Source organism: Halichoeres trimaculatus, unplaced genomic scaffold (assembly GCF_033239565.1).
Source record: "Halichoeres trimaculatus isolate MK-OKI-2021-1 unplaced genomic scaffold, fHalTri1.1 fHalTri1_scaffold_10, whole genome shotgun sequence".
Classification (NCBI taxonomy): domain Eukaryota; kingdom Metazoa; phylum Chordata; class Actinopteri; order Labriformes; family Labridae; genus Halichoeres; species Halichoeres trimaculatus.
The window spans coordinates 23,703,613-23,716,716 of record NW_027437187.1 but is presented as its reverse complement, the minus strand read 5'-3'; the positions used below and the strand labels follow the sequence as shown (position 1 = coordinate 23,716,716).

The 13,104-nt window shown below is 41.3% G+C and overlaps 2 protein-coding genes across 2 annotated transcripts; both read right to left on the bottom strand.

Moving 5' to 3' along the window:
• Positions 1-29: 29 nt before the first annotated feature.
• tmem60 (transmembrane protein 60) lies at positions 30-2,073 on the bottom strand. The gene is made up of 3 exons (XM_074677428.1): positions 1,972-2,073; positions 1,791-1,858; positions 30-1,542 (listed from the first exon to the last, which is right to left on the bottom strand). Exon 3 carries the CDS (start codon positions 1,494-1,496, stop codon positions 1,092-1,094), a length of 405 nt encoding a protein of 134 aa, XP_074533529.1. The 5' UTR covers positions 1,497-1,542; positions 1,791-1,858; positions 1,972-2,073; the 3' UTR covers positions 30-1,091.
• A 1,132-nt stretch (positions 2,074-3,205) lies between these two features.
• prr5a (proline rich 5a (renal)) lies at positions 3,206-12,583 on the bottom strand. The gene is made up of 11 exons (XM_074678405.1): positions 12,319-12,583; positions 10,989-11,131; positions 8,883-9,008; positions 8,711-8,791; positions 8,167-8,215; positions 8,016-8,073; positions 6,141-6,232; positions 5,903-6,043; positions 5,468-5,603; positions 5,085-5,363; positions 3,206-4,996 (listed from the first exon to the last, which is right to left on the bottom strand). The coding sequence occupies exons 2-11, from the start codon at positions 11,129-11,131 to the stop codon at positions 4,707-4,709; spliced, it is 1,395 nt and encodes a 464-aa protein (XP_074534506.1). The 5' UTR covers positions 12,319-12,583; the 3' UTR covers positions 3,206-4,706.
• Positions 12,584-13,104: the final 521 nt, after the last annotated feature.

Below are 13,104 nucleotides of genomic sequence, written 5' to 3'. Positions count from 1 at the left end.
TAAGACTTGGTAGTGTGATTTATACTCTGATCAGAACCTCTCAATAAATGGTTCAAAATATGACTGTGTTTATGTCTCTATGTGGATTTTATATTGGTCACTTTGTCGACACAGGCGGCTGAAGTCCATAAAATTAAAGCTTTTTACTGCTGTCACATTTAGTGCCACAAAAACTCAAGTGTTATACAGTTTATGTCAGAATGATAAGTCCCTTTTACCAGTGGTGTGGAGTTTGAGGTTAACATAGGATGCCAGCAGAGTAAATAGTTAAAAAAAATCTTTACTGGCTAAGTATTAACAGTGTCATTTATTTGATGGCTTTTTATATTAAAAAAAAAACTCATACAGATGAGTATTGCAGTTTTATCAGGAACAAGCAGAATATGTTTTTCAAACCCCTAAAATTTGATGGAGGTACAGAGGGAATGACTGAGTGTCACTGACAAGAAGAAGAAGCTCTGTAATATGGTTAACACTTTGATTTAAAAACCTCTGCACTGCATATTTTTTTCTCTTACATAATGCAGCCTTAGTAATGATGAAAAGTCACAACACGTGTAAGCTGATAGGTGTGATGGTTTATGGGTGTTTTACAGATGTGTGATAGTCACTTCACAAGCAAATATAATGAGGTTTGGTAACACAGTGCCAGCTCGTGAAGACTGGTATCTGACCAGTCACTTAACACCCCATAAGAGTGTTTAGATAAAGATGCAGTTGAACAACTTAGCTTAGTATGGTAAGAGACAGCACCTATAATAAAACTATATTTGTGACACTTGTGCCAGGATAATATCGATGTTTCCACATATCAAAGTGCAAATCAACTTACACCAAACTCTATGTCCTATGCTGTGACTTAAAGTGACGGAGTAAAAACTTTACTTGGGTTACAGCAAAGACACAATTTAAAGCTGGATCAGTCAGGACTGACTGATACCTGATCTTCCTGATAGAGTCTTCACAGTTTCTGATACCAACCCACTGGATCAGTTTATGCATCCCTAAAGAGAGTTTTTTTTGATGGAAGCTTTATTTTATTTAGAAAAAAAAGGAAGAAAAAAAAGATAAATATATTGCAGTGTTCTGGTTCAGTCCCTTCTGTAGTGGAAGACGCTGTGTCCAAGCTCCACCAGGGCTCCACCCAGCAGAACCCACAGTGGCACACACACCACACTGACCCACATCTCAAAGAGCCTCTCCAGGTGTGAGCACAGTGTCAGACAGAAGGCCAGCTTCAGCAGCAGAGCTGTCAGGTACCACAGCCTCCTCTTCAGACTCTGCTCTCCATCTCTGGGGTCAAAGTCTGGTTTACAGCGTCCTGCCATCTTCACCACCAGCATGAAGATGAGGATGGTGTCAAAGGTCCAGACAGGGAGGAAGATGAGAAACCAGTTCCAGTGAATCTTAGAGTCCAGCTTGAGGACCAGCATGATAAGAAAGATGAGGGCGAATATCCAGGAGAGGAGCACCCGCTGGGCCAGTGACATCTTCATCCACAGAGGGCAGGCAGAGAGCCAGGGCCCCCCACACCAGGTAAGACTGAGGAGCGCACACACACACACACACACACACACACACACACACACACACACACACACACACACACACACACACACACACACACACACACACACACACACACACACAGGGTCTGAAAATACACAGAAATAACACACAGGAGAGTAGCTATCCCTCTCATTATGGGACTAATGACATAAAGTACAGAGTCTGTTTAGTACAAGTGTCAAAAATCCGAGGAGAAGCGTCAATGAATCCAAAATGTTTACCTTTATTATAGTGCTGAAATTACTTCCACCCAGACCGGAAGCTCCCGAGTGTGGCTAGCTCCTGCTAACTACAACCGAACAAAAACATAGTTTTAAGAATAACGTCTTTCCGTGGAGCCACGAAAAATAAATCTACCTGGAAGAAAAACTGTCTAACAGAGAGAATAGCGTTGGTATTTACCAAAACATAAGTTCAATTTTGTTTTTAAGCAGTTCAATTACTGAGAGGAGCCTCGACTGTTACACTCCGCAGCGTTTGCAGGCTTCAACGGTAACATTAATCTTCCGGTGTGAGTTTTCAAAATAAAAGTATGAATATTTTTATTCACGTGATAGTTTCCTTCCGTTTCCGGAAGTACCTGGGAGATTCACGTAGGAAAGTACCAAAGGAATAAGCCTGTGAATAAAACTTAATTATTCTTAAAAAAGACAAGAAACAATTCAACCAAAACAGAAACTGGAGATCCCCAGGCGGCCACTGCCCGCAATTCAGCCACACTTTTTTTCCTCCAAGATAATACGTTTACTTTTATGTGTCTTTATTTGATTATAATTAAATTATAGTGTCAAAAAGATACCAAAAAAGCTATAAGGAAAAGGCTTAACTTGACTAACTAGTATTGTCAATACAGCGAGACATGCCATTGGCTACAATTATACCACAAAATTGTGCCACATACAAAAAAAGTGGTTGTTCCAGAAAAATATGTATAAATAGCATAAGAAATCTTGGAAACAACCATAAATTAGGCTAGACATCACATGATCATAACGAGAAACAGAGAAGGTTTACATATAATGTAATGCATGAATGAAATTATGCTGTAGGCATCTTAAACCTAGAAGCTAAATGTAGCCTACTTGTATGTCACAGCATTTAAAAAGACAACAAGAATCTTGCATAAAGAAGAAAAAAACTATCACAAGACAGGGAGTCAGAGTTACATGTGAGCTTGTCTGTTTGAATTACATTTAATTACATTTAAATTATATTTAAAGAAACCCTAAGCTTGTAGTTTGAAAATACACTAAGAGGTCACTGAGCTCATGCATTTAACACCCTTTTAGCAATTTTTAGGGGGTTTCACTGGAAAAAAAACTTTCAAGGTTCACTTGCAAAATAATTTTGGACATTTGGCAGCTGAGCAACCTTGATCTGCTGACTGCATTTACAAAATGTGGTTAAAAGGTCCACAAGTGGTTAATCCAGTTTGACTAAAGAGCAAATCAAAATCTAACCTTGATTGTTTATGTTCTTCCCATCTTTATGATCACAATCAAGTTAGTTTTCTGGGTGGTAATCTAAACATAAAAATATTCTTATTTATTAATACAACATTTGATCCAAAACAGAAAACACAACACACTTTTAAATACAATCCAAATGTATTTATTTTTTTACTGGGCTAGTATAACAAATTAATACAAAGTACAACTCCATAGACATCATAGATTGTCAAAAAAAGTAAAGTACAAAACGCTTGAGGTAAAACATCATTTGAAAAAGATTGTGTTAAAAAGCCCTTAGTAAAATCTTAATTCATTTAAAGGTAGAAGCTCACTTTACACTATGTAGCTGTCCTAAAAAATAACAATGCACTTTTATTTACAATGTAGTGGTGGTGCAAAATACAGTGTGTGAGACAACATTCAGCCAGAGTGGTCATGTCTTAGTCGAATGTAAACAATATCATCATACTCCTCCGACTCCTGCTGTACTGAGCTAAAGCAGAAAAGCTAATGTGGTCACACCAATGTTTGTTTCAAAGAAAAGCATTTTGCATTTGACCAGGCGATGAACACAATGCAGAAATCCACAATTCCATTAGATGTTGTATAAAAGTAAGCGTAGAAGACCTCATTGCTGTGGCAAACACCAATGTGCTGACAGAGGCAATGAAACTGGTACGGATCAAAATACATGTTTGTGAAACAAATATGTGAAAAAATGTCTTTTTAGTGTAAAAATATTTAAATTTCCATTCTAATCTGGGAATACCTTGGGATCTCCCAGGAGGAGCTAGAAAAAGTTGCTGATGACGAGAAGTCTGGATCAATTTGCTTTGACTGCAGCCCCCACAACCTGATCTCAGTTAAGTAGACAGAAATGGATGGATTTTTTTTGTGTAAATGTTTGTTGTAACTCAACCTCAACAGAGATTTAAAACCAACCCTTTGTAAAACCCAATAGCTCAATTTTTTATCTCCTTGGTTCCATCAAAGGACAATGTTATCCTCCATTGGTTAAAACAGCATTAATTGAAAAGACAAAAACTAACAAAGATAAGGTTATTCCAGCTCTGAGAGTTTTCTGACAGCCTCAGTGTGTCTGTGACACTGGAGCACAAACATCTCTACTTAATATTATCTTGAAGAGTTGGTCTAAATAAATAACTTAAAATCACAGCAACCTGAAAGAACTGTATTGTAGTTTTTGATGTACTTGTTGGGAACAATATCACTTGCCAATTAATATGTGTGACATTCAAAATATGCAATGTAGGTTCTCGCTAGAATGCAATCTGTTGCAATCATTTTTTTCTCTATAAGAAATTTTTGAAATGTCAACAGATTTTTTCTTAAGGAACCTTAAGTGACCCGCTTGGTTAAAATCTTTGAAAGTTTAGGATTAAAATACTGGGACAAAGTCAAAATAATGGTGCTCTACAAACAAAACATGTTGAAACATTTCAGTCTTTGATTTACAGTTTCTCTTGGGCTTGTTTTAAATTATATGAACAAAGGCTTCAGAGGTTGACTTCTTTGCTGAAAGCACTTTGGAATGGACTCAACACAGAAAATCACTATAGTGTAGTGAGAAAAGAAGATGGTACCCATTTAATGTAATGTAGCTTTGTTAAATCTGTAATAATGACAGATTAATAATGCACACACTGTGGGTGCCTGCAACCACAACTACACAGTGCTCTGTCTACTCTCGCGGCCGTACCCCAGAGCCTCTGAAGAGTGAGGAGGGAAATCAATAAATATTCCATCAGAGTCTGAGTCTGCAGACTCCAGCACTTGTCCAATTATGGTTTCTGGGCTGGATGATTCACTGGGTGGCGTGGAGGATGCACCCATACTGAGATCAGTCATTGTTGTTGTGGCCTCAGTGCCATGCAGAGCCCCTGAGGAGTGAAGGGGAAGGATGGACGGAGAAGAAAGAGGCAAGTCCAACACATTCGGACCTGCCTGTAGTATACCTGTGGGAGAAAGGGTTTCTGTATTATCATGGATTGTTTATGTTTTTTAAATAGTAATACAAATCTTAAATTTCCATCTGTGTCTTACCATTGAACTGAGAGGTCACACACAGCCTGTTGGAAGAGGGACCAGACAGTTCAGATCCTGAGGCCCGGTCAGCATAGGCCAGTCCTTGCTCCTCCAGGCAGGATATAATCTCACAGGCCGAGTGGCGCCTTATTCCTCCACTGCCCACAGAGCTGGCATCTGGGTCATACTCTGCCACGGGGGTCAGCAGCAAAGGGATGTTGTAGCTTTTAGATCGTACCACAGGGTTCTTCGACAGTGGATCCACAGACTTTGGCCAGCCCCACGGCAAACACTTCTCTAAAGACGAGAGGAAATGAAGAGGTTAATTAATCTATGTGATGCTCCAGACATGCAATGTTATAACTCTGCTCTCTTGGTTTACATCGCCCACACTGCCTCACCTAGGACACAGCAGTTGGCCTCAGCACCATCTCCAGAGTAAAGCCCATGGGTGCCCAGGTAAGGTGAGACCACTTTCTGAACCAGAGACTCAAGCCTCAGGTACTCCTCGTTCACACCTCGTGACTCATGGACACCCTAAAGACAGACAGAGAATATAGGGCTCCAGTTTCACAGAAGAACTATTTTTATGGTTTTCAGGCAATCAAGGCCATGACAAGGTTGATCACAGGAAATGATGATGACTGATTCATAGATTAAGTTATTAAAACATCAAAAATATGATCCTCTTTTTCAGCTGCTGTTCATTTTGTGAATATCTATGTTATCTGGTATGTGCATGTAAAGGAAGTTTACTCTTCTCTGCAAAGAGTCAGTCAGAAACTACTTTGTGAAAAGCTGAAATAGCTCACTGAAGCCAACAACTAAAGGCTTACCTGTAGAATAAGCAGCATCTGCGTAACAGAGGGGGGTACACGGGCTCTAGGTCGAGACAGGGCGTCCTCTAACTTAACACTCAGTACGATGGTGTTCCTGAAGTGAAGCAGAGCGAGCTGTCTGACGGAGGGCTCCTTACCCTGAGCAACAACCACAGGGAGAAGCAGAAATAAGTGACAACCAACAACCTCCAGATAACTAAGTTAGTCTTAAATCAACTTTAGGATGGCGTTGAACCTGAACTGGATGAAAGATGGCCTGCAGCATAGAGAGGACGTCACAGAAGAAGAAGTCCCAGGTCTCTGCCAGAGAGTCCAGCAACTTCTGACCTGCATCCATCACATGGGAACAAACCAACAGATTAAAGCTCATTCCACTGACACAGATGACAACAAAATTTATCCCTGCATGTGTTTTGCAAAGAATCACAACTCTAGCTGTAGCTTTATTTTTTAATGCATGATTATATATTGGGTATGTGTAGTATCATATTCTATCATTTTCTATTGAACTTGCATCCAATCACATTGTATTGTATTGTATGGTATCAGTTTATATCCAATCATATCGTATGTGCTGTAATAAATTGAATCACATTATATCTTATCATATCCCATCTTACTGTATCAAATCAAACAGAATTATGTAGTATTATATCATATCCAAACAAATTGCATCAGATCAAATAGAGTATTGTGGCGTATCTTATACAATCATATCATATCTGGCTGATAGGAGCATGAGTGTAAAACTTAGTAACTCAGAGTCCAGCCCTGCCCCTCCGCCATATGGGGTTCCACAGGGGTTGATTTTAGGGCCCCTTCTTTTCTCTTTGTATTTACTGCCCCTGGGCTCTATTCTCAGAAAGCATGGCATCTCTTTTCACTGCTACGCTGACGAAGAAAGAATGACACTTTCTCTGTAACACCTCTTCTGGCATGTCTTGAAGACATCAAGGCCTGGATGTCTTTGGACTTTTAAAACTTTAATGAAAAAAAAACAGAAGTGATGGTGTTGGGTCCCAGTGGCCCTTGTGACCCCCTCCTGTTGACTTGGGCCCTTTGGCAGACTATTTAAAGCCAACAGTATCAAACTTGGGTTTTAAGATGGACAGTGATTTTAAGTTGGATCGGCAGATAAGCTCAGTGGTGAAGTCCAGCTTTCACATAAGGCAGCTGGCTAAAGTGAAGCTTTTTCTTGCACAGCAGCACTTTAAAACAGTAATCCATGCTTTTATTACATCTCGGCTGGATTACTGTAATGCACATTACCTGGGAGTCAGTCAGGGCTCCCTCGCACGTCCCCAGTTGGTGCAAAACGCAGCCGCTTGGCTTCTAACTGGAGCCCATAAGAGGGAGCACATTACTCCCATCCTGGCCTCCCTTCACTGGCTGCCTGTGCATTTTAGAGTCCATTTTAAGATCCTTTTATTTGTTTTTAAATCTTTAAATGGTCTGGCCCCTGTGTACCTCTCTGAGCTCCTCCATCCCCATGCTCCTTCTCGGTGCCTCAGGTCAGCTGATCTGCTGCTCCTTGAGGTACCGAGGTCAAAGCGTAAGCTCAGAGGGGACAGAGCTTTCTCAGTTGCCGCACCCAAATTATGGAAAGAGCTCCCCCTCCACATAAGATGAGCCCCCTCACTGTCCGCTTTTAAAACAAGTCTTAAAACCCATTTTTTATTCTTTGGCTTTTAACCCAGCTTGAGACTCTGCTCATGTTTTAGTGTTTTATGGTTTGTTTTAGTTTTAATTAATTGTTTCACTGTTTTAAATTATTTTTAGAACAATGTCACAATTTATTTTACTTTGTGCACCTTTGTTTTAATGATTTATTTGTTTTATTTACTTATTTATTCCTGCAATACTTTTATGTACAGCACTCTGTTTCAGCTGAGGTTGTTTTAAAGTGCTTTATAAATAAAGTTGAGTTGAGTTGAGTATTTTGTATCGTGTCATACTATTTGGTGTCTTATTATGTTGTATTGTATTCTACTGTATCCAAATGATTGCATCATATTGCTTTGTATCATATTGTATCATATTGTATCCAACCATGCCATAACCTACTGAGGCATGTCTTAGTGTATCCTATCACTAATGCAATCAGTCTTACCTTCATAAAATCTTATTTTGTCCCGTAGAATGACCATGCCTTTTGTCAGCAGCTGATTCTGTGAAATACAGTGAAAGCATACCATGTTATGTAATATTCCATATAAAATTAACATAATTAACTCTTGTATTCAAAAATAAAATGTAGCTACCTGAAGGTATTCTGTGAAGAAAGACCCAAGTTCAGTCTTCAGCAGATGCCTGAGGAAACAAATCAACCACTGAAGAATGATGGTATTCAACCATTTTTAACTATTCTCTCTCATACTTCTTGGAAATGTGTTTACACCCCTAATAAATGAAACCTTTGAACAACATGTGATTGCACAGGGAATAAAATAAAACCAATCCAATGAACACCATTTCACTGCATTGTAACTTGAAGTTTCTTGTAAGAAGTTGAAAAAATATGTGCCTGCCTCCTCATAGCTTTTTCCGAGCATGTAAACATGTTTCCTGGGCGGTAATGGAGGCTGGGTCTGGTTTAGCCAGATAATGAGATATCTGGCAGAACCACATGACTCCCCAGGCCCACATACAGTGCACACAGACAAAGTTGTTCACAAGAAAGTGTTCAGTCAGCAAATGCAGGACAGATGGTAATTATACTTATTATAGTTCAAAATGACATCAACACACTGAAACAAGTTCTTTTCTCTGCTCTCTGAGTGTTTTTGTAGCTGTCCCCAAACGTACCGGACACCTTCATTGAGGACGTAGAGTTCGTTATCGGCCAAACCCTTCTTCTGGAAGACTGCTATCACAGCATTGTGGATGCTACAAAAAACAACAACATGTACACAGCTCTACATTATTTGTAAACTGTATTAAATCCTCTGTATTTTTCCATCCTTGTTGTAATGTCTACCTGTTCCAGGTGGCGTTTGCTCCTGCCCTCTTCTGCTTCTCCCCTCTGTCCTCAGGTGAACTTTTCTCACTCTTCCCCAGCTCGCTCAGGCTGGGAGAGCTCATCAACTTCAGCCGATGCAATGTCCTCATGAGGGGGAAACAGAGTGTGCACTTAGTACGGGACAGGAGGGAGAGAAGGTCAGGCTACGAGCTGACATACAGAGACACAGAATAGCACGAGGAAATAGCCAGAGGGAGGGAGGGCACATAAGCAGTGTGAGTCTGAGAGAGTACACAGAGGGGAAAAAGCACAATGACAACACAAAGAGCGGCCGGTGACAGAGGATGAGAGAAGTAGGACAGAATGATGCATGGTGAGAAGGAGGCAGACCGTTAAGAGCAGGATGGGTGGAGCCAGGCAGGGAGGTGGCTCAGGTCTGAGAAAAAGCAGAAAACAACAGCACATGCACCAGTGCGAGCATATTCTTCCTCCTTCTATGCCTCACTTTCAGCACAATACCGCCATTGATGCAAACAAATATTTATGCAGAGCACAGATGCCACAGAGCTGCAGAATGAGCAAACTGAGGCAGTCGGGTCTTTGTTGTGCTTGTCACTGTACAGAGAGGAGGTGGAGGAGGAAGTCCTCGGGCTTATTGACAACAACAGGGATAGGAAGCAGTGACACAATACGGGACAATGAGGAAGGTTTTCCTGCTCTCCCATTTTCAGGACAGCTGAAGCAGGATGACAAAAGGAAAAAAGGCAAGCCGAAACTGGATCTCAGCAATACTGATATCTGAGAATTCAAACATCCAGTTTCTACCTGTTTCATTGCCATACAAACTTGAAGTCAGAGGGGTTATAATATCTTCTTTTCCTGACTGCCTGATTGAGTCACAGCTATTTTTCATCACCTTAATTAAAACAGTTTTCATTTCACAAATTCTGGAAAAATAATCCAAATTTCTCCCTTGGAACCAGTGTGATCTCCTTGAGAGTCAAAAAACCTAGCATGGACATTTTGGCTGTGCTGAATACTTTGTAGTGACTCATAAAACAGCTTCACCACTGGATGTTAGGAGGTAACAGTTCTTATTTATTAATTGTTGCTGGTAATTCAAGGAGACCCATGCCACTCTGAACATACTAAGGAAAAAGCTACAGATAAAGGCTGCAAATCTATCACTGCTAGCGTGGGCCTGCAGGAGAGTTTAACATGTAGCTACATGTTGGCCTATTTCTTTATTCGACAGTGAAACTGACAGAAAATCCTTGGTGACTCCGGGGAGACAAACTCAGCAAAGTGTAACACCCTCAATGACAATATGTGCTTTTTACTGTGAATTCTTTTCAAAAGAAAAAAAAAGACGTATTAACATCACTGATAGTATTTAGCAAAGCAGTCTTTTTGCTAAGCTAACATGACATAGCTTTAAGACAAAATAGTTTAAGTAAAATTAGATGATAAACTCAAACAATAGGTTAGTTTCCAAAGTTTAAACCACCAGTAAAGGATTATTCCTTAATCACCTTTGCATAAATATCCTTTACTCTTTATCTGCATACACATGCACTGATACAATACAAGGAGGAGATAGATGACAACACATCCACGTTTTATTGTCATCTCCTCCTTAATAGAAAAATGATTTCAATCCAATACAATCTGCAGCCACAATTTACAGAAAAATACCCACTCACATAAAAGAAAAAGATGAAATAAAAATATTGTCTGTAGAGACAGGGTTTCTGATTTTCAAGAGGAACTGGTGAAAAGTAGCACTTTGATAAGGAAGAAATAATGGATGTAAACCCATGCAGCCCAGGGACTCTGCTGAGAGTAAACAACAACAACAACCCATCTTTCCCTCCCACATACAAACATAGAAAGCAAATGTACGGATTAATGACATGTAAACACGTGAGGATTTGAGTCAATCAAACATCCCACCAGGAGATCATTATCATTTGGTCAACATGTGCTGCAAGAAAAGCTCAGAAGCAAACTGAACTCCTCAGGGAGAAAAGCTGGTGGGATTTTCAAGAGCACTCATTTATATTTCATGCATTTTCCAGGATGCTGTATGTTGTGAAATTTTAATCTCAGGAACTGAGCCTTTACCTCCTGATTGGATGCTCACTGCTGGTGTCCATGTCTGGGCTTGGGGGAGGGGCTGAAAAGGTGCTGAAGTTGAGTGACAGGGGCCGGGAGGAGGGTCTGGAGGAGGGCCGTGAGCCATGCCTCCGCCTGAGTCCGTCAAGCATCTGAAACATAAGAGAGGGGAAATTATATGGGGAGAAATGTTAGTCAAGGTTTGACTGAAGATAAACAGATCATCAAAGGCACATGAAGCGTACAGGAGGGATCACATGGGTGGCAAACAGCGGGGTGAGGCACAAGAGAGGAATGTCTGCAGCTCTGACACAGACATGGCTCTACTGCTACTGAGACAATGAATGAATTAAAACAGAAAGATTAAATAAATTACAGTCAATGATAAGATAAAAAAGGCATCAAAGGCTTGTCAAGACACACATTTATGATCTGCTTAAAGGATAGCCAAATCAGACGGGTGCTTTCTGTTCCCTTATTCTGTCAATGACTGTTATTTCAACACAATGAAGGAGTGTTTTGAAAGTGAAGCACACTCACACATTACATCAGAGAGCAAATGGGGAAGTGCATGTTACCACACGTACAGTATGGGAGTGAGTCTTATTCCAGTAAAATGAGAGAAGCCAAGATGGAGTACTTCTTTACAGTATTGTAGTCTGTTTGGGTGTCTCCCCCACATTAAATTGTACTGTACATAGTAAAGCACCATCCCCTGGTCAGAGGGGAGAACAACAGTCTGGGCTGTCACTTCTCAGACAAAGACACATCACCCCCCTCTCTGCCACCCTCACTGCCATTGATAACGTGTGACTGGTGTGTTTTCAGAGGGATTGACCTGCTCCTTCATCACAGTGAGATCACATCTCAGACAGAGGCACAGAGGCACGCTACACACAGACTACCTAATATGCCCTGCCACGCCAGTCTGGGCACTTCTGCTTTTGTTCACCCCTCCTCATCCTTGTCTCCCAGGGGCGACTACAGCCAGATCGATGCCACTTTCATTTCTATTAGTCTCCGTTACGTTTGTGGCCTATTGATACCCAGCTCCACAGTCACACGTTTAATCCATATAAAACACAAAACCAATCGACCAGATAACCAGTCCACGTTTGTCCTACAGGGAGGAATGTACAGCCAGCCGTGCGTACGTGGAGGTTTTTCTATTTTTTTCTACCTGTGTGAACGCGATATGAGGCATTGTAAACAACGTGTCTGATGAACACACAGCCTAGATATATCACAAAGTCCACCTATCGAGAAACATAGGATCATAATGGCCACAAAGTTGCCGTGTGTCATGCGCCTCTGCCCGCCCACTGTAGCCTACACTCACCGTGCCGTATCCTGTGTTGCTCCTTCAGGGATGGATCGGTCATGAAGTACTGGTTGGATGTGTTTGCTGTCGAGGCTCATCAGCGGCTGGCTCCTTTACTGTTCCCCGCCCGTCTGCGCACCCACACGGGCATCAGGGTGCAGGCGGATGGAGGGTCCGACCTGCGGTGCGGTGGATGGGGACTCATTCATGAAGCATGCAGCGCCGTGTACTCGCTCGCTCTCTGGCTCGCCCCCGCTTTGTTTTGACGAGATGCAAAGCAAAAACCTGGGCGCGGCCACGAGCCACAAGGGCACGCGCACTGTGGTTAGAACCGTATGCAAAAGAGGGGAATTACTGGGATTCGGGAAAAGCACGATTTGTACCTACCAGGCCCTGGACAAAACCAGATGTTTTCACTTCATGTTCTAAGTGTAAAAAAAATCTGTCTGTCTAAGACTGATTAACTGACTAGCAATAATATATTAGTCTACCAAAACAAACCAGACATCAAGCCAGATGTACGAGCTCTATATATCACAGAGGACCACAGGTGTGCTACGTTGCTTTGGCCTCGTGCATGCATGTGGATACATTAACAAAGTGGGGAAGTAAACGCATATTATCCAACACTGACCCCAATCTATGCCTTTCAACACAGTGGGTCCTTTGCCATCTGTCAGCAGGCGCGGGCATTTTGCAGATAATCCCCCTTTGCCACGAGTCGTGATTTAGCCTAAATAACCTACTCTCGTGATAAACTTAACTGGTGTAAGAATCACGCTACACACAGGAGCACACGGCACA